The following is a 21,954-nucleotide window of genomic DNA, read 5'->3' as shown; positions in this document are numbered from 1 at the left end:
TCGGCAGTCAAACCTTAAGCTGACTGCGCCACCTTCTTCTAGCTTCTAATGTTAATACTATACACACCATTCGATGTGGTTTTTAAGAAATACATAATTCAGACTTATAGAATTACCATCAAATTCATATTGAACTGAATAAGAACTGGAAGGATTTGAAAATCTTTGGCTTTATTTTGACTATTGTATGATGCTGCCGTGTTAACCTTACAGCTCTATTTTCAAGTGATTATATAATGTAGAGTTGATAATAAAGTAACACATACTCCACACACCTGCTCATCCTTCGTGAGGAATGGCAGCTCAGTTTTCTTCTTGCGGATCCCAGAGCTGAGCACTACCACATCACAGTGACGACAGAACTTGGGTTTGGCCTTGATCAGAGACTGGATGTTCACAGCTTCTTCCTTGTCTGAAAGCATAGACATCAAGTTTATAGCCAAACTAAAGTCTACACAATCTATATTTCCAGCTGGAATAGTCAATTCACTAAGAAATATCAATCCTTTTAAATGATACACATCATTAACAAATCCAAATAATTCAGTAGTGACTGAATAACCTTAAAACTTCATAGCTAGTTCTAGTGGTTACACCTACACTTTAAGTTACTATATTTTACTATATTTTATTGTTGATACTATCTATGACGCGACAGGTTTGCCATCACAGGAGATATCAAGCAACTGACAGAATAAAATAGATGTGAGGCTATGAAGACTTAACTGACACCTCAGGTCACACGGTTTTATGTCATAGCTGGAAATATTGTCACATTACTTACGCGTGAGATTCACTTTGTAGGTTTCTGGGGACGGACTCCTTGTCATTTCGTATGTTGGTGGGACAGCAATTTTCAACAGATCAGCAATGGCAGAGATCACTCCACCAATATCTTCAGCAGCAGTAGCAGACAAGGTCAAGGTCACAGACACCTGCTGGTCCAAGCTGGGGTCAATGAAAGGGCGTGCAAGACTTGATGTCAAGGCTGGCATTTTGGCTGTCAGAGTGTCTTTACTACTCATTAAACTGTCAATACTTCTTTCTTTCTTTTCTGCCAATACCACATCGCCCTGTTCAGCTATTTTGGACAGGTCTTCCTCTTTCAGTTCCTTTTTCTCATCCTTGACCTCTGCCTTGATGGGAATTGGGTGCAGCAAGGGCACAGCCGGAGATGCTCCTCTGTCATCCTCAGCTACTGCTGGTTCGATGGGACGAAGAGCAGGTAACTCTGTATCCTGTTCTCCAAAACCTACCTCAGGAGACGAGGAGGATATAACAGTATCCGGAGTGTCTCTGAAAAGTCAAAAAGTAGTATTTAGAAAAACACTTTTATTCATAAATAACTGGAACATTCTTCCTACATAAGGTGTTGATTTGTAAAAAGAGCTTCTACTTCTAAATGTCTATGTTTCCACCCAATCATATCCTTGTAGTAGACGTACCTTAAGCAACACGGACATGAAAATCAAGAGAACTGGTGCAACCCAAATTTCTTAAGAGACGGCATTGTGAAGGAAAAACTTGTTGTCACGAGACCCATATTCAAAATTACAATTCCAAGTCATTAACACTCATGCATAACTGAGCTTGTACTGAATCTTGTACTGATCAATAACACAGGACTTGATTATTTACAGGTTGCCCTCTTATGACTGGAATTGTGCCAACTGCAGCATCAAGAACAGGCATACTATGCTATGATTTGACAGGATGAAGAAATATAGAAAACACACCCAAATGGCAAACCATTGGATAGCTTGTTGGGTAGTGGCTTTACTCACCTTGCAGACTGTTCCAGGTGTGGCTCAATCCTAGGTTGTGGTGGGATGACAGGCATGAATGGTCTTATCATGCCTGGCAGAAGGGGCATGCGCTGAGCCAGGGCCTGTGGATGAACTCCGGCCGACAGCAGATGGTAGCGCTGCTCGTCTGTAATAGGACCTACGTTACAGTGGCATTATTAGACAAGTCTGCGTCATAGCCAGCATGCAGAACACATGCTTGCAGCTCAGCACACAGACGGGCAGACGGACCAAGCAGAAGAGAGATGCTGGGTTGAAGGAGGAAGCCAAGCAAAGGGTGACAACTCTCATGCACTCAAGTCACCTTCACTCCACTCCAAACAAAGTATTAATCACACCAGACCACTAGCAAATTCTTTAACATTTCTGTTGTTGCTGTCAAAACCTAGGACCTTCAATTGACGCCATTACCTGGGTACATTTCATTCACAGATTAACCTTATACAGTTACCCTGGTCAACAATTTGCTTCACGCTTCATTTTCTTACTTTAAACGAAAGTATACATATCCACAAGATTTGGCAGACACCATAGCAGTCTGTGCAATAAAACTGGGAAAGAAATGAACAAAGAATGTTTATTAGCCTGAACAGTGACAGCATTATCACCCCAATGTTTGAAATTATACTATATTTCAGAATACTTTAATCGACAAAACAGCTAGAGCTAATTTCTATCCCAGAAAACCTTTGAGTCAACCAGTTCGAATTGGGCTCTTAGCATCCATCGCTTTTAGAACATTTCCATTTTATCATCAAGTACTTTGTTAGCTGAACTTACTCAACCAACCAGATCTAACGAGAGTTTTAAGCTTCAGACTAATGGTTCAGGCTTCAGGCTGCTAACACGGATGACACTGCACTGACTGAGTGCCTGGACAATGTCTATGCCAACAGCAGAGTATCTTTCCGAACAGCTTTCAAAAATAATAATAATAAAAAAAACCCTAAAACATGCATCCAAATATTAAAACACCCTACTGAATGGCAATATTTCAAAGTTTGAGGAAATAGACGTTATGAAGCACTTTGGAGAATACACCTTCATATCAGATTATCATACTCTTTTCTTGACAAAACTGACACCATTTATACAATTTCTAGTAAAAAGGCCTAAGATATCAATGACTACAGTATTTCAAAATTATTTCTTACTCCCAAATTGTCGAAGATGTTAATTCAATCCTTTTTACATTTTACATTTTTAAAGTGTTCTGTTTTCTAACAAATTCATCAATAAAAGTTCATATTTTCATTACCGAAAGAGACCACATACTTCCCATCCAAACAGATTCATTCAGTAGTTTACAACGGTTAAGTGCATGAGAAAAGACATAAATTGTATGTGTAATATCTCCACAATCTTACACGTAATGTAAAGGCTTGTTCTTGATGCCTATCACAATGACAATGAGAGCAGTATCAGAGGTCCAACTTTACCAATGTCAGCATTTCGGTACTAAGTGTTTTTATTATTAAAGATCATTGTTTTCACCACTGTTTGTGAAATGCTCATAATATTTAAATATTTCACACCATTTTGAAAAAATCCCATGAGAGGCATTATGTATTAGTATCAGACAGCAGGAAAGTGAATGTGTGTATATGCAACTCAATATGGCATCAAGTCTATGAAGGGTTACTCCAAGCCTTAATTAATGTAGTATTTAATGTCATACTAAGTACCATCACTATGAAATGCCAACAACTAGCTCTATTGCGTCATACCACTCCCCCATTCTTTGTCATAAGTACTGATGCCGTGAACACATATAACCACTGCCAAATGTCTCTATGTCAGTCTTCCAAGGGTCACCCCACGGTTTAACTACTGCAGTAGTTAGTATTTAACTGATTGATTTTAATACACCACATAAGCTACCACAAATACATCAAACACATATCATTACTGTCAGCAGTCATTAGAGGGTCATCATGGAGCCTGCAGTAGTTAATGCCATACCATTGTTGACAAACCATCCAATCAATATGCCACACGAACTAAAATCTACGTCATACCAACTACAATCAATTTGTCATTCAAACTAACATCATTGTGTCATCAGATACAGGTGGGTCATTCAATAGTTTCGGAGACATGACTACCATGAGACACAAACTTAGACAAACCTGTAGAGGTTTCTAACTCTTTGAAGAGAATCGTCCTTGGGGTACACATATGCATTTTCTGCTGCCGGAAAATGTCACGTGACAATTGTATCAGTTTTGATAAAATATTGTACAATAAACAAAAAGTGTTTTTTGTTCATTATACGTTCCCTCACCACATGGACTCATCCCTCAGGTAAGCATCCAAGCATCCGTATCATCATTCCTTCTGCTGAATAAATCAGTGAACAGAATTGCGGGGAGGTGGGTGGCCCTACCCCAAAGACGATTCTCTTCAAAGAATTGGAAACCTCTACAGGTTTGTCTAATTCTTTTTCATAGAGATCGTCCTTGGGGTACATGTATGCATAAACTCAGACTCCCAAAGACTAGAGGCAAGGGAGGAGGAAATTCTGGTACAGTACATAATTATAGCGATAGCAATTACGAATATTAACTGATACAAAAAATTCTCAACTGTGTATTCCCGATGAGCTTCCGCGAGAGGCATTATGGGAGAGAACTGACAGGGAGCAACCGCACCGATACCAACCTCAGAGCTAAGCATGATATAAGAGCACTGTAAAAGTGCAAACATAACCCCGTCCACATTGCGATTTCTATAGAGAGCACCGTAAGGGGGAAAACCCAACCGAAGGCTGACAACAAATCGTACGAGATCTGTCGTGGGATACATCAACAGTGAAGACATAAACTTATATGCAGTAATTAGCAGCGTCAACTGACAATCAACCAAGACTCACTCGGCCCGGGTGGCAGGACACTGTCCACTGGAGAGAACAGTACTGCCAAAGTGCGCTCTCTCACTTGAGCGCATATCATGCTGGTAGTGCTTGATAAACATGCTAGGCCTGCTCGAAATAGCAGCAGAGCAAATCTCTTCAATCCGCAGTGCTGATGCGAATGCTTTGGAAGCGGCAACTACCCTGACCGAGTGAGTCTGCAACCCCTCAGCAGGCGGCTTGCCCTTAGCCTGGTAAGCAGCACAGATGCCCGAAACTAGCTAACGATATAAGGTCTGTTTACAAGCCGGCAACCCAGCCTTCCCACCACCGTAACAGCAGAGTGGGAAGTTCAATAGGAGCTGTCACATGGAAAGCGTGATCTTCAGATGGTAGGAATCCAGGAGGCGAATACTGACATGGTCTGGGCGGAACACAGTCAGCGCCGGGTCTGCAGACATGGCATGTCAATCACCAACCCTTCTCCCAGATGTTACCGACACCAAAAATACAGTCTTCCATGTTAACAGCTGAATGGAAATAGCCGATAGACGTGAGAAAGTGGGACCGGACAGCCAATCAAGCCTGACTGACAAATCCCAAGACGGGCTGGTACACCTGACAGCAGGTCAAACCCGATCCACGCCAGCTAGAAAGCGCTGTACAAGAGGGTGCTGCTCCAGAAGAGCACCATCGACAGGGGTGTGAAAGGTGGAAATAGCAGTGGAGTAGCCACGAATGGTCTAAACCTCAAAGCCTTCTTCAAAATGAGCTTGTAAAAACTCCAATACTCGGGACTAAATCCTCAGAAAAGGTATCTGCAATCCTACTATATGAACACCAGCGCGCATAGCTGGACCACCTATTCTCATACTGAACAAAGGCCAAGCCACCCACTGAATCCATGGATTGGGGTGTGGCGCGCCGTTCTGAGTGAGAATGTCTGGTCGCAAAGGTAATAGAACAGGAGGCTGAGCCAGAAACCCGAGAATTACCAGAAACCGGCTCTGTGACGGCCAAAGTGGTGCCAGAAGCACAAGCAGCCAAGCTGGCTGGGTGGACAGCTGGGAGAGGACAGGGGGAATCTGGGCAAGTGGCGGAAGAGCCCACAGAACCTATCCTGTCCAATCCAATCCAGCAGGAAGGCGTCAGACGCCAACGCCTCTGGTCCGGTATTCGAGAGCAGAACACAGGTATCTGATTCGTCCCACAGGACACAAACAGATCCAGAATATCCGCTGATCGAGCATCCACTTGTGACGGGCCAGGATCCCGCGAGAGAGAGTGTCTGCTCGCACATTCTCCAGCCCTGGGAAATAGACTGGAATCAGCTGACAGTCGTACTTGTCGCACCAGAGGAGGAAATCCCATGTCTCCCGCAGGTGTGCTTGGGACACTGAGCCGCCTTGCTTCAGGATGTAAGTCATGGCCGTTCCAACTGAAAACGAACCACCTGGCCCTTGACACGATCCAGAAAGCACTCGAAAACCAACCATACAGCTCTCAGTTCTAAGACAGTGATGTGAAGACTGGCTTCAGCTTCACAGACAGACTGCCCGAACACAGACAGACTGCCCAAAATGCAACCCCCCACACCTGCCCGTGAGGGACGCATCGGTTTGAATTGTAAGAGCTGGCTTTGGGAGCTCCAAAGGGACCCCCTTGGAGAGATTCCCGACATCGGTCCACCACTGAAGGAGACAACCACCACTGTGAGACACTTCTCCAGATCCTCTGAGTAAGCCCACAGACTCGCCAAGCTAGCTGTATGGGGCGCATCCTCAACCGAGACGGTCGCTGCCATGTGACCCAAAGTCGACTTCACGCAGAGGCATGCAGCTGTAAGGGGAAGGAAGACACCAGCTCCCGTACTCTGAAAAAGACACTAGACCCTGATGTGTTGTGAACCTCGCCCCGAGAAAGACCAAGTCCTGGGTGGGTACCAGGTCAGACTTCTTGAGATTGATGATCCACCCCATATCTATCGCTGCGTGAATAGAATTTAGACTCGCTTGTTGAGCTAGCGCACTGAGCAACCAGTCATCCAGGTAATGGTGACAACACCTTCCTTGTGACCTGGCTAGAGTAGCCGGCACTATCATGAGTTTGGTGAACACCCTTGGGGCTGTGGAGATGCAGAAGGGAAGCACCATGAACTGGTAAAACACTCTGTCGTAAGAGAACCGGAACTGCTTGAACGACGGGAGTATCGGCACATGAAGATACGCATCCTTGAGGTCGATCGACGCAAGCCAATCGCTGGGCTGAACAGTGGAGATCACCGAGCGAAGTGTCTCTATCTTCAAGGATGGAACTTCTATCATGCGGTTCAGACCCGTGAAGGTCCCGGGGTAGAATAGGCCTTCAGCAACCCATGCTTGCCATAAAGGGCGACTCAGCTTGTCGTAAGAGGCGACTAACGGGATCGGGTGGTCAGGCTCGCTGACTTGGTTGACACATGTCATCGGTTCCCAATTGCTCAGATCGATGCTCATGTTGCTGATCACTGGATTGTCTGGTCCAGACTCGATTATTTACAGACCGCCGCCATATAGCTGGAATATTGCTGAGTGCGGCGTAAAACTAAACTCACTCACTCACTCATGCGGTTCAACCCCTACAGGTTGAGAATGGGATGGAACCCACCATCCTTCTTCGGAACGAGAAAGTACATGGAGTAAAATCCTGCCTGTTCCTCATCCTGGGGTACACACTTTATTACTGACGTCAACAGCCACAGCTTGCGCATCCCAATAACTGCGCACATCACTGTAGACACCGCCGATCTAAACGAGTCGAGCATCAAGTGGGCCTTCACTTCCAACAGCTGTCGTAAGAGAACTACATTTGGGGAAACGTCCCTAGAGTTCTCTCCCATCTCCAGGGCTGAAGTTCTGTAATGAGGAGAGGTAAGCCGCATGGACCACTGAACCTGCTGCATGGCATTCCCATAGACCTCCTCATAGGTCCGGTATGCCTGCCGCAGGGGGCGCCCAACTGGGCAAAAGGTGGAACTAAACGCCCTTGCTTGGCAGCCAGAGCTGCACCTGAGGAAGCCCAGCCTCCCCCGAGGGCAACCGAAGTGAACACACACTCATCCAAAACCGGTACTAGGAACAGGGAATCGTCCCCCAGCTAGTAGCGCCGAACAAGCTCTGGTAAATCAAAGCGCAGGCGGGTACCATCAAGGAGAGGATCCATCACATCTCGCATCAAGGAAGGGAGAATGTGGGGCTGCATCTGCAAGGGTTGCCTAAGAGCAAATGCCTCACCCAGCAGGTGGAACTCACCTGAGTCCGGGCAGCTAGTTGGGACTGTGGCCTGGGGGATAGCCTGTGCTACACGTTGACGCACCTCCCGCAAGGCCAAGGAAACGCGGAAAGTTCCCTCAGACTCCTCAACCTCCCCAACGTCCCTAGCCTCAATCTCAGAGCATGAGACCAAGGCGGAAACCTCATGAAAAGAGGACTCACACCTGGACCCAGTGGATGATTGAACCACAGCAGGGAAGGAAGAGCCCAAGGCACTTTCCACTCCAGTCACTGAGCCAGTACCATCCGAACCCAGGTCCTGAGACACAGCAAGAAGCTCAGACAGCTCCATCAGGTCCCCTCCCACCTCTCTTTATAGAAGAGGAAGTCCGCCACCCTGTGTTTACGGGGCCAAAACATAACTCGCACACCTCAGGGTCATGGCCCGCCTTCTCCAAGCAGCACAGGCATTTGTCGTGCTTGTTCCACAAGTAGAACAGGCTGTAAAAGCCTGAAAGCCACTATGCCAAGCATAAGCTAACGGCCTACACAGCAGCACATAATTTTTGTTTTGTTTATTTTAACACATACAAAACATTGAAAATTACGTGAATACCCGTGACATGAACTAGTTGGTACTAGACGCAATATTTCAAAACACCACAGCGCCGACTCCCGCCATTGGGAAGCAACACGTGCACAGAAAGCCAGCGTAAATACAATAGTCATAGACAAATAAGTCAACTCTTGGTTTAAATAAACATTCAGTTTCTCTATTAACGAACGAATAAACAATACATACAGTTGAGGAAGACTTCGTCATCTTCACAGAATGCATAGAATAGGAGTTGAACTTTTTCACTTTCCAGCACATATATCGTATCTGAACGGTGGCAGCAAAAGGAATGATGATACAGGTTTGGATGCTTACCTGGTTGCCTGCGCATGCGCAGTAGAGGGGTGACTTCACGTGGTGAGGGGCCGTATGACGACCAAGAAAGACTTATTAAAACATTGAAACAACTGTCACGTGACATTTTCCGCCAGCAGAAATTGCATATATGTACCCCAAGGACAATCTCTATGAAAAAGAATATGGCCTACCTGTAAATGGTACTGTCTGTCCATCACTGAGGAATCGTCTCCGAGCTGCAATGTCTGCCCCAGGTTGCCGGATGCCCAGTGGGAAGTTCGGATGCTGGAGACTTCCATAGAAGTCCGGTATTCCCTCCATGTATGCCTTCCCATAACTGCCTTTAACCTGATTTTCAGCTGAAAACAAAACCACAGGCATTCAAACAAAATATTCTGAAATAAAATGGGGAGTGATAAACACTAAGCTATAACATAGATTCCTAAGTTACTGTTTATTTGAATTTAGCAGAATAAAAGTAGTCATAACAATGTTTAAGGGCTGGACCTTGGTTCAAAACAAGAAATCGGACTCCTGTTTAAAATGCATAAAAAGATTAGCTTAAAATTGCATATCAAAACTTCTGTGATTCAGACTGAGACAAAACTAGGATTCACTGTGAACACAATGAAGCTCATGCAGGATATGACAAACAGAAGGGAGAGTATGCAACCCACCAGTGACTGAGTTGGCCCCCATCACAGGGACGATGTTGTTGTTTATGCCAATGGGTGGTTCTTGAAGATTGATGGGAGGGAGTGCCCTCAGTTGTTGGAGGAAAGACTCTGTTCTTGCTTCCAGTTCAGTCTCTTTTCCTTTAGGTTTCCGAATTCGTTTCTTTGGCACAGCATCTTTGTTTTCTCCTTTCTTCCTCCTTTTTAACTTCGTCTCTGGTCCTTCCACAACAGGGTTCTTCCTCTTGGCTTTCCGCAGCTCCTCATACTCCTTACGTTTGCGCTCATACTCCTGTCTTCTCATTTCTGTGTCACAAGAAAACACAACACAGTACAGCAATGATAAGATAAGCATCGGGAAGGCAAGGGTGTATGTTACGTGGGTGTGAGTGAGTGAGAGTGTGAAATGAGTGTGTTTATGCTTTAGTCTATTATACCTACATCAAAAGTAAGATTAGTTGAAAAAAATATTTTCATTTCCTCAGCATACCTGAAATGTTCATCTATCATCTGTAAATGTCTATGTAATGAAAATTTTGGTATGAACATTTGCCCGAAAACGGCCGTTCCGGAAGTAAAATTAAACATTCCCGGAAAATCTCTGCGGTTTCAACCGAATACATCTGGGTACAAGGCCTGCTCATGGGACATGCCGAGCTTGAATGTGTCAGAGGACCATGGGTAAAATTTGTGCAGCTCGAGAATTTCTTCCATACTTAAACCCCGAGTTTTGGGAAACTCGTCTGTGGGAAGGAAATCATCAGTTGGATATTTTGGTAAAAATACTTTCTTTGTTCATGTCAGTCTCTGCAATATATTTTGATTAGGATGCTTTTGTGAATATGAAATAGTTTGTATTCGGCTAGGTTTTCGTTATGTAGAGGCTTTCTTAATTAGTGCGTTTTCGTCACACTGGTTAGGATACGGGTGTGTCAGTTGGCTTGCCATGAATATGAGCAAAGAATTTTCTCATACACTCATGACTGCACTTGAATAAGATCATGTCTAAGACAGAAGTTTTTGTACATGTGAATTCTCAAGACATTACTGTCTTAGGGTCATTAGGACCACCTTGTTATAAACTGGTTCCATGTGAGATTTCTTACCTAGTGTGGGCGTGACTGATCTGCCATGGTTTGTTTGTTAAACCAGTTTACTTTGTACTAACTTGTGAGGACCGCTTTGGTTTTCTGTTAGACACATAGTGTGAGTCAGAACCTGAGATTTGTTACTATTTTGCTGCTTGTACGAGAAATGTTTTGCTATTGAGGTCCGCTGTGGCTGTGCACCCATCATCATGTGACGTGTTCGTTGGTGTTATTTCCTGTGTATAACTTTGCAGGGAAAAGTTTGTATTCTTATATATGGTTGAACGTCGTGTGTAACAAACCTGTGACCCGTGACAGATACATCTGTTGTCACTTGATATTTGTGTGCCTGACTTGATGCAACATAATAAACATGTACTGACAGAACCTCTGTGTCATTTATTTGAGTTTGACTTGTGCATGAGATTTGTTTGGTTGTGCTGTGTTATATGACTGAGAATTTGTAAGTAAGCATCCAGGGTTAACTCCCCGGAGGTGCAGGGATAACAGCAGCGTTTGGGCAAAAACACAAAAATTTGGCTTACATCTACATACGAAACTGAATAACACTGGATAATGTTCAAGACTGAAAGTTGATAGAGGGACAAAGTAAATTTTCTCACATTGTTTCATGAACTGGGTTGTATGGTGCAAATAAACATAGGAAGACATCTATGTAAGTACATAGGTATGTCATTTTATAAATGAAGACAAATGCATTCAATGTTTCATGAAGGAATGACTGCAAACAAAGCCTATATTGAAACATTGTAATCTGTCCTTTGTTCCAAAGGCGCATGTGGAAGGTTTCCACTGGTCTGTCTACTTATGTGTTGAAATGAACACTGGTGCATTGTTCTTCAGAACATTATAACTTGAGAGTGTCTACCTCAACATCACATCCTGGTGTGCTAACTACAAACACACTACAGACTAACTACATCTGGTGGGGACGAAGTGAAGCAGGTCCACAGTACTAGCAATCAAGTCTACAAAAACATACTAGTGCTGGTTGCACCAAGAAGTTTGTTTTGACAGACTATCACCAACAACAAACTATTTGACTGATGATCCAAATCTGACAATGTGTGAGAAATTCATGTTCCCATTCCTCACCTTGGAATGAAAACACGGCCCAGCCCATTCCATCTGTCAACTAAATGCCATGCCTTCCTTCCCACCAAACACCATCAAGCTGCCCCACCCACTACTCACTGCCAAGCCATACTTCAACACATGCTATCAAGCTGCCCTACCCACTGCTAACTGCCATCTGGCCTGGTGTGATATGACAAATAATACATATGTGACATTTATGAAAGCATGTAGTTCAAAGGTAAATTTCAGTACATCACTGTTACCATTGTACATAAATATCTTCATATAAATATTTGAGCCCTGTTGATTCATATTATTCACCCATCCTGTGGTCAATAATGCACCAGTTGAGCAATACTCCACCCTCATCCCATAAAACCAGTGAGGCGTAAATGAACACACAGCCTTATGAATGTTAACCATTAATTTTAGGCCACATGGTATAACATCGCCAGCCGCTCCCCTTTCCGCAGGAGTACCCAACTCTGCTCTACCCCTTCCTAGAGAGGTCCTCATCACCTCCTGAAAATTCTGCTGTAGTACCTCTGTTCTAATACTGAGGACCTGCCACCACTGATATGAAGAAATATGTACTCACCCAGTATGTACTCACCGAGTATTTTCTCCCTTTCCTCAGGAGTTTTACTTTCCCACTCCTCAGAAGAAATCTCGGTTTCCCTAAAAATGGGCATCTTGTCTATCATCTCCAGCTGCTGCTGCTGTTCCGGTGTCAGCTGTGGGATGTCTTCACCTTCACCCTGGGTAAGCAAGCACAGATAACTGCAGCACAACCCACAGACATAGAAATGATGACATGAGCATGAGTGGCAATTAACTACCCACAGTAATTCAGCTTTATTGACTGAATATTACTGTAATCATGTAAATACAGCATTCAACACTAATTGTACCCTTACCTGAGGGCTGCTTTGGGCACCTCTCTTGGCACCACTGTTAGCTAACAGCTGCTTCAGGAGAGCATTCTGGCTGGCTCGCAGAGCCTCTGCGTCACCTGCAGAAACATGTTACCATCAGAAAACCTTAACACAAACATTACTTTCACTGCCATTTCTAAAACACTAACTCGAAGAAGCTTTCAAGTTTCAATAATAAAGTAGCATACAAAGGAGAGAACAGTACAAATGCGTCATGATTTCTTGTTCTGAACTAAATTAGAGGCAGCGTTAACCAAACAGCTTCAAAAGGCTAACCAAATAGCAAAATAGTTAACTATAAAATATAATACTAGGGTTGCTTGTACAAATGCAATGAGATGAATGGCATTTTTGGCAAGTTTAGAGTGAACCTACTTGTGTCAAATTGTAGGAAGGCATCATCTGTAGGCTCTTGCTTAATCTTGACACTGTCAACAGGGCTTGGTGTGGCCAGAGCGGACAGGGATCCTGCAGGAGAGGTTGCAGTGCTTGCAATGGGTGTGGTCACAGGTGTGGTTGACTGCGGAGGAGTTGACACGCTGTGGGGTGGGGTGAGGTTTGGTGTTGAAGGGGAGACCTTTGATCGACCTTGTGTCTGCTGTTTGAGTAGATTTAGGGGCGACAACTGGGGTCCACCTAGAGCTACACCAGGCATTCCTTGTCCTGGTATCTGTTGTGGCATTGGATGTTTTGCCTGGGTTACACCATGGAAGTCACCAATGGCTTGTGAAATCATTTCAGGATTGGAAAGGGTTGGAGAATGTGATGCCATTCCAAGCAGAGCAGAACGAGGAGGCCTGCCTTGTTGAACAGGGTGAGGTGGCATTCCTGGTGCAGAATGAGGTGGCATTCCTGATGCACCATGAGGTGGCATTCCCGGAACATTTTGAGATGGCATTCCTGGAGCAGTTTGAGGTGGCACCCCTGGTGCAGTGTGAGATGGCATTCCTGCAGCAGAGTGAGGTGGCATTCCTGGAACAGTTTGAGGTGGCATTCCTGGTGCTGAATGAGGTGGAATTCCTGGAGCAGTATGAGGTGGCATCCCTGGAGCAGAATGAGGTGGCATCCCTGGTGCAGAGTGAGGTGGCATTCCTGGAGCTGGTGAGCGCGGTGGCATTCCTGGAGCTGGTGAGCGCGGTGGCATTCCTGGTGCTGGAGAGCGGGGTGGCATTCCCGGAGCTGGTGAGTGAGGTGGCATTCCTTGAGCTGGTGAATGTGGAGGCATTCCTGGAGCTGGTGAACGTGGAGGCATTCCATGAGGTTGAGGGGGCAGTCCCTGAGCAACCTGGTGGGGATGACCAGCATGAGGCATTCCCTGGTTAGTTGACTGAGGGGGCATTCCAGGAGGGGTGGATTGAGGGGACATCCCTGCTGGTAGGTGTTGCATGCCATGTGGAGGCATCCTTTGACCTGGCATCCTCTGGGGCATCCGCTGCATCAGGTGAGGTGGCATGCCATGCGGCAATCTGTGCATCATACCTTGAGGCATACCTCTCTGAGCAAATTGGGGATGCATTCCTTGCGAATGTGGTGGCATTCCAGGAGCTGCACTTCTTGGGGGCATTCCCGATGCCACTGACTGAAGAGGAACTCCCTGAGCAACTGAATGTGGTGGCATAACCTGAGCAGCTGACTGAGGTGCCATTCCTTGCATACCATGAGGCCGGAATCCCTGTCCTGGGGGAATTCCTTGAGGTGCTGTGTGTGATGATGCCTGATTAGGCATCATACCTGGCGCAGCTGAGTGAGGTAAAGATTGTGGAGAGGAACGTGGTGGAATGCCTGGTGGTGTAGAGTGTGGAGGAATGCTCTGAGGTGTGGAATGGGGTGGAAGTCTTTGTCCAGTAACTTGTACGCCTTGACCATGTGGTAACCTTTGTAGCATTGCTGATGGGTGCATGCCTTGCATCCGTGCCATATGAGCTGCTACCTGCTGCTGCATTGCTGCTGGGGACATGGGCATCCTCATGCGAGTCTCACCTGTTTGTGGAACAACCTGCCCTTGCATCTGCGGATTGTTGGGCGAGGAGCTTGGTACATTTGAAGGTGAAGATGCCGAGACTGTAGTCGTGACCACAGGGTGAGATAGTCTTGGACTAGAAGCAGTTGCAGGTATGGCAGATGAAAGGGTCATCATGTTTCCTGGTAAGGAAACAGACTGTGGAACACTAGCCTGCATAAGCTGAGATACTAAAGCTCTACTTGACTGTGAAACATTAGGCTGCAGTGGGGGCTGATCTGGATCTCCAAGCCTTGGTGGTTGTACAGCACCTGGTGGCAGCTGAGGTCGTGGTGTTGGTCCGGCAGGTGAAGCAGCAGGTAGAGAGGGCCTCATTGCATGACCTGACATGATAGCAGTAGCATAAGAAGGTGGAAGGCGCTGCGTTGGACCTGGTGCTTGAGGTGATGTATCACCTACATGAGCTTGTGTCTGATCAAGAGGTATATGTCCTGCTCTCATCATCTGTTCCTGAAGTACTTGGGGATTAATTTCAGGACGTAGGTGCTTCAGCATTGGATGCCCTTGAGGAAAAGGTGGCCGTGGATGTCCTTGGCTCATCACTGATTGAGGAGGGGATGGATGCATTGTGGACTGTGCAGAAACAGGAGCGGTAGGGGTGGCTTGTTGTGGTGTTGAGACACTTGACTGAGTACTCTGACTGGTTGAAGCAGTCTCATGGTCAGAGGATGCAGTTGACATCTGTACTGATGAAGCCTGGTGTGTCTGAAGACTACCAGATGAAGGCGGCTCCTCATTTGATCCTGAGTCAGGCACTGAGGGAGTTCCTTCAACAGGGGAAGTAGTTGCTGACTGATTAGTAACGTTCTCCATGGGTTGCTGTTGACTAGAAGTGGATGGTGCAGTTGACAGCAATGCCTCTGGATTATCACTGTTGCCATCTTTGGTGTCATTTGTTTGCTTGGGGGTTTCAGCCTGTACTGGTTCAGTGCTTGATTGGGTGACTGGTTCATCTTGAGGACTCCTGTCGCTCTTTTGTGTTTCCTCTGTTGATTGGGGATTTGTCTGAGATGGTCCTGGGGTAGCTGAAGAGCTTTCTCCAGCTGTTTTGCTTGTACTGGCTTCTCCCTCTGCAGGAGTTTCATCTTCATCATCAGTTCCACAATGTATTCCATCATCACAGACAAACTTTTCTTTGGGGGGATCTGGTGCTTTTTCTTCCTCTTCTTCATCATCTGTACCACAATGAATTCCATCATCACACACAAACTTTTTCTTTGTTTCTGATGGCTCCCCACCTTCAGTGACCGATGCACCACCATCAGGCTCATCATATGCATCATCTACCGGTTTGTCGGTGGGTACGCTGTCCTCGCCAGATGGTTGTTCCACCAACTGGGCTGCAGGAGGTTGTTCTGGGGAAGCAGATGCTGATTCTGCTGTTTGCAGGGAAGGTGTCTTTGAGGTAGTGGAGAATTCTGAAGACACATCAGTTTGTGGTTGAAGATGAGGGGGAGACTCGTAGCTGGGTGCAGTCTGCATTGCAGGAATAGACTGTGCCACTTGAGTTTCCAAATGAGGAATAGATAAACTCCCATCTTGTGTAGGTTTCTCAACCTCCTGATCCAATGGGGGAGCTGTTGTGGATGCAGGAGACTCCACAATGGCGTTACCAGATTCTGGAACTTTAACCGGATCAGACACTGGAGGTGTTGACTGGAGTAGTTGTTGGGATGCCTGACCTGCCTGAGCACCTTGTGACAATAGTGGAGGAGGGCATGAGGACTGAGCTCCTGCTGGTTGTGGTGGGACTGTGCCCTGAGGTTGAACGCCTGTCCCAGAAGGTGCTGGAGACACTGCTCCTTGCTGTGCTGGATGTGCTGGTGGTTGCAGAGATGGTGGAGCAGCAGCAGCAGAAGCTGCTGCACTTTTGCCCCTAGAATTCTTCCCTCCAGGTAGTTGCTCATCTCCTTCCTTCTGCGCAAGAGCAGCAGTGTTACTGAGGATTTCCAAGATTCTTCTCTCAGTTTCTGATTGTGGTTTTATTGGAAACTCTGTCATCTTAGCTGGAGGGGCAGGAGGCGGTAAAGTTGTGGCTGTTGTAGTAGACGCTGTAGTGGTCGTCACAGCTGTTGCTGCAGCTGGGGTGGAGGGTGGATTTTGTCCTGCAAATATTACACAAGTAAATTAACAGAACAAATGGATGAAATATATGTCTTACTCAAACGATAAGTGTGGCATCAATGACACGTATCCAATAGCAGTGCCTAGACAACAGTTACACAATAATAGACAACATATAAGCCACATTTGTCTTTTCAGAAAGGATATGGTATAAACTTGACCCAAATCACGTACCAACAGCTGTAACGTTACAACAACTATGGTGCATGCTTCGTCAACAGTTTCAAGCTCGGTCAACTCAAAGCCTATCTTGACAATGCATATGGACACAAAGCTTGCTGCCATGATAAAAGCACAATACTTTACGGTAAGATATAGTAATAATTAGTTCATAATACAAACTTCACGGTATAGTCTGCCAAGCTGGGTTACCCATACCTAAACACTGACTTTCAGTTGAGCAATAAACTGAACCAACTGAACAAGAGTAGTCTCTTACAGATGACATGTGAAGCTTCCTCATGCACACAAGTCTGAATGATGTGTGAGAGGCCTCAGGCAATACCAAAGGTACCCAGGCCAGATTGCTGATGCATGCAGACACAAGTGTACAAGAGCCACTCCATGACACTGACTGGCAGTATAGCCCACTGCTATCTGACTGACAGAAGAGGGCTGCTAGCTTCTAGTTCTGGACACATTGTAATGGTTCGGGAAAACTGGTGACTGACTGGCGTTTTCTTGCTTTAAGCACTAACACTATCATTACGTTTAATATACATCAATAGTTCTTTTTTTTTGTACATGCTTGTTTATGTACATTGTATTACATGTTTTCAACTGATGAATCAGAATGTATGTATGCTGCTCTCTAATAGAACAGGAATTATCATAATTGCTCATGATGCTCATTATGTTCTCTGGCATCTATTATCATCATTGTGTGGCAAATGAAGACACAAATATGTAAATCAAAACAGGCATATCAATTGCCTTATGACTGTGATAATCAGTGAGAACTACTGTATCAGTGAGAACTACTGTACAGGTGTTACAAAATGATGAAAATCAAATCAATTTTCCCTGGGTGCAAAAGTTCAGTTGACGCATACAAGCACATTCTATTTCGATCTTATTTGCCACTAAATTGGAATCAGAGTGCTTAGCAACACTTAGTTAGAACAGTGAAAGTACTCCTCCCATTAAACAGATCATGGTAAAGCAAACATTTGCCAGCAGCCCCCTTGCACGCTACATTCCTACAGAAACGTGATTGTACCTAAAATGGCTGGTTGTGTGGGAATTGAAGGTGGCAAGGGTTGGGACTGCACATTTTCAGTTTCTGCTGCCTTTTTTTTCTTCCGTCGCTTTTTCGGCTTTTCCTTTGCTCCTTGGGAGCCCATCTCAGGGGGTAGATTTGCAGTGGGAGGGATGCCAAAGCCTGTAACAGCCATGGGAGGGAAGTGAAAGAAGCGTAAGACAGGGACAACACAGCATGGACGTGGCAATGCCTCCTCTTTCACACCAGCAGAGTGACCAAATACTTCAAGCTGAATTTTCTCAATACATTTCCTGAATCCATTTCCATACTTGTACCCTTTTGAACTTTCGTATTCAAAACCAAGGAAAAAAAGCATTATCAGGACATGCAGCCAAACCATTTGTTATTAAGACCATTTAAAACTTAATTTGTACAACCTTGGCAAGCTTGACATCACAGAAGGAAAGAGAGACAAATTCTTTGATATTAAATCCAAAATTTCGTTAGTGACAAGATAATATAGCCTTGGCTAATCTGCTGGGTATTGGCACCGGAAGGTCAATGAAGTTTTCATAACTACCGGATGAATGCACAGGTCATGATGCAAATACTGTTCTGGTTAAACTGTTGGGTTCTCAGCAGAGAGTGAAAATACCACCTCCTGATAACAATTCATCACATTATCAATATGTGCAACACAAGTCCAGGGCAAACACAGTAAGTCGCTACTGATATACTACTGAAGCACTACTCTCTCTACAAGCCAGGGCAGGGTAGGCTAGAAAACAGCACGGTCAATAATATAACCCACTGCTCACTCAGGTGATAAAATAACACAGCCTACTGGTCACTAAGGTGATAAACTAACATAGTCCACTGGTTACAAAGGCTAAAACTATCATAGCCCACTGGTTACTAAGAAGAAAACTATCATAGCCCACTGGTTACTAAGGTGGTAAATTAACATAGCCCATTGGTCACTCAGGTGATGATGAACTAGCACTGTTCACTCAGTTATTAAAGTAACATCGCCCACTGGTCACACAGGTGATAATCATTCTTCGTCTAACACAATAAATACCAAATGGGATAACAATCCCTGAATCAGATGGGACTGTATTATGTTTATAGTCCAGCCAAATACATACCAAATAACAATACTGAGATTCCACCATGATAATTACACCTATTCCTGAATAATTTGCTTTCTTAACTTTCCGAAATTCAAGCACACATTGGCAATGGCAGGAGAGACACCGAGTCCAAACATACAAATAAAACTGCTTTTGTTTAACATAAAATAATACAAATATCATATCACAGCTCTAAATATCACCACCTACTCTACACTTCTACATTACATACTGGCATATTTCCTGAGTCACAATAGGATCAAGCAGCATAGCGTGGAAGCATGTGATTTCAGCAAAGCAGACAAAGGAAGCGCAGAGGATGCAGAAAGAAGCAACTGAAATGAGCTCACAAACCTGATATCTCTAGGAGAAACTAAATACATGCAGATCCAACTGAAGGCCACCTACTACTCAGCAGGAAGAACAACACCTCCACTGGGAGTCTGTACATTCTACTAGACACTAACTCCAGTAGATATTAACATTTGTGGTAGCAAACTAAAGGGAATGGCAAATACTGGATAGTTAGGCATGGCATCGGTCATGTATTGGGTAAGAAATGTAATCCTGGATGCCCTTGTACAAAGTAATCTAAGCGCAAGGACAGTCATAAGTCTATGTTAAGGAACGGGAATCATGATCACCATAGTGTTAAGATCGCTTTGTACAGGTGCACCCTGGCAGCTACTTAAGTTTGTCAGCTAAATTGCATATTCTTTATCCGAACAATTATTTAAATGGAGACTTGCTTTTCCAACTTTGTTTGAAAGATTTAATTTGCAGTGCAGTGAACAGGAGAGTTCACAATTAAGGGACTTTTCTCAATAACTTATTGGCAGTTTTTTGTTATGAGCCAAGCCATATCCAGTAGGGTTGCCAGGGGTTACCATGATGGACCAATGCCTGTTAGGTACTGATGACAGTCCCTGAGCACCACCACATCACTAACCTGGCTGGAAGGGCAAGCCTTGTGGGAAAGGGAGGCGACTCTGGTCAGAACCAGGCATTTGGGGGTAAAGTCCAGGGGGTCCAGGATAGGCAGGTGGGCGAGGTCCCTCAAATGGGCGTGGTGCCCCTTCTCCAGCATACAGGCCTGGTGCTAGTTGTATAGCATATGACTTCTCATTATTGAGTAATAGAAAAGAAATAACAGAGAGCATCAGTGTGTACAGAGATTCAAGAATACAACATCAATGTGGCAGGGCTCTAGATGCTCATGACGTTTGTGTAATGATATATAAAAGCAGCAATATATTTCACGTATCACAAATTTCTTGCACCAGAAATTAAGGTACAGGGGTGGGAAATTTCACATATCTTTTGAAATCACAAATTTTATTTTCTGGGGCTTTTCAGTAAATTAATATCCATGTTTCAGATGCAAGTAATTTGAAAAGCTGATACTCCACCTGGAGTAGGAAGCATGTTATTCAATGTGTGCATTTGCTGATATACCACCTCAAGCCATACAATTCATAGAGATTGTCATAAAAAAAGTAACATCTTATCAGTCTCAAATTCATATATGAACACTCATTATGTTGTATAAAATTTGAGCCTGGCAACCAATCTCAGAATCATGCCTCACGCAAACTATTCTTAGGAGCCTTATAGCAATATTCAGGAGTTTCAAAACACAACCAAACTGCATCTAGGAATCAAATTAAATTATGACAAATAACGATCAAATCAAGATATAATATACAGACATCTGCAAAGACCAACAATTTTACAATGGACGTTTAAAAAAGAACTCTACAAGAAGTCTATAAAACAATGTAAAACGTGACGACAAAGCAAGATAGAGAGTACCGGTGCAGACATACCTCGTGTGAAGCGAGGGCCTTGTTCAAACGTCATCCCTCTCTCCCTGAAGAACTGCATCTGAGGGAGGGCTTGAGGAATAGGCTGAGCTGGAGGTGCGAGAGACTCAGCAGGTGCTACAACATCATTGTTGGATGTCCAAGTAAACCCATTACCACTACCCATGATAAATGCTGGGCTTGGGATTAACTGTAATTAACCTCTTGCTACTTTGTAAAAAAACATGCAGTTCAGAAACATTTGCCACAAGGCAATAATCACTTCATAACTAACTTGTTGCACTTGAAATGCTGAGTGCTCATAAGCTATATCCCCAAACTAATTTTTTGGTAACTTGCAATAATAATATCCATACATGTGACCAGGACAAAGAATATGTTTGTCTTAGTGGTGTGTCAAGAGAGGATTGACAGGATGGAGTGATCCATCTACAACCTTGACAGCCACACATGGTGTTGATATTACAAAGATTCCAACCACAAAGAAGTGCACAGATGAAGAATAACAACATAAATTGGACAGAGGAAGACTCAGTGTGGCCTGAAAAAGGAAAGAAGCAGCTCTTAACCCTATCACCAGGCCACATTACACTACAGCACTAGAATTTGGGTACAACATGTATTGTCAGCTCTTTGGAAGCAAGTGTTCAGTCTATAGTGATCAGCTGAGCTGAAGCAAATGTTGGTTTACCTGGCCCTTGCCCTTCAGTAGTTGGAGGAGTGACACCTTCATGAATCTGAGCCCAGTTCTTCTCACGGAACCGTTCAAGCTGTTCTCTCTGTTGAAATCCCTCACTAAATGGGTTGTTGTCCTGTGATTACAAAACACTCACTATCATATAGTGAGTACATACGAATTCTGGTTGCTCAAGTGGCACTCAAAAGAATAGGGTTATAAAACTGGTCAATACTTGCCCACAACATTCAGATCTTTAATTACTGGGCTATTAAATCATACCTCAATTGTTCACTCATGGTGAGGTTTAAAATGCAAATTGTTTATGTCTTTGTTGCATAACACTGCACTCTTCCAGCTAT

At 44.5% G+C, this 21,954-nt stretch overlaps 1 protein-coding gene across 1 annotated transcript in view; it reads right to left on the bottom strand.

Annotated features, from left to right (window-relative positions):
• The window catches only part of LOC137298296 (histone-lysine N-methyltransferase 2C-like), a 94,949-nt gene that overhangs the window by 21,655 nt on the left and 51,340 nt on the right, over positions 1-21,954 (bottom strand). The window contains exons 54-65 of the mRNA XM_067830489.1: positions 21,608-21,728; positions 20,920-21,033; positions 20,043-20,192; positions 17,979-18,140; positions 12,991-16,740; positions 12,598-12,692; positions 12,279-12,438; positions 9,498-9,800; positions 9,012-9,179; positions 1,785-1,944; positions 785-1,296; positions 267-412 (exon numbers count right to left, since the gene is read on the bottom strand). Of these exons, the coding sequence (XP_067686590.1) occupies positions 267-412; positions 785-1,296; positions 1,785-1,944; positions 9,012-9,179; positions 9,498-9,800; positions 12,279-12,438; positions 12,598-12,692; positions 12,991-16,740; positions 17,979-18,140; positions 20,043-20,192; positions 20,920-21,033; positions 21,608-21,728 (5,841 nt within the window). The remainder of the gene's footprint in view (positions 1-266; positions 413-784; positions 1,297-1,784; positions 1,945-9,011; positions 9,180-9,497; positions 9,801-12,278; positions 12,439-12,597; positions 12,693-12,990; positions 16,741-17,978; positions 18,141-20,042; positions 20,193-20,919; positions 21,034-21,607; positions 21,729-21,954) is intronic.

The sequence above is a fragment of the Haliotis asinina genome, chromosome 10 (genome assembly GCF_037392515.1).
Source record: "Haliotis asinina isolate JCU_RB_2024 chromosome 10, JCU_Hal_asi_v2, whole genome shotgun sequence".
Lineage (NCBI taxonomy): Eukaryota > Metazoa > Mollusca > Gastropoda > Lepetellida > Haliotidae > Haliotis > Haliotis asinina.
This window is presented reverse-complemented; position numbering and strand designations above follow the sequence as displayed.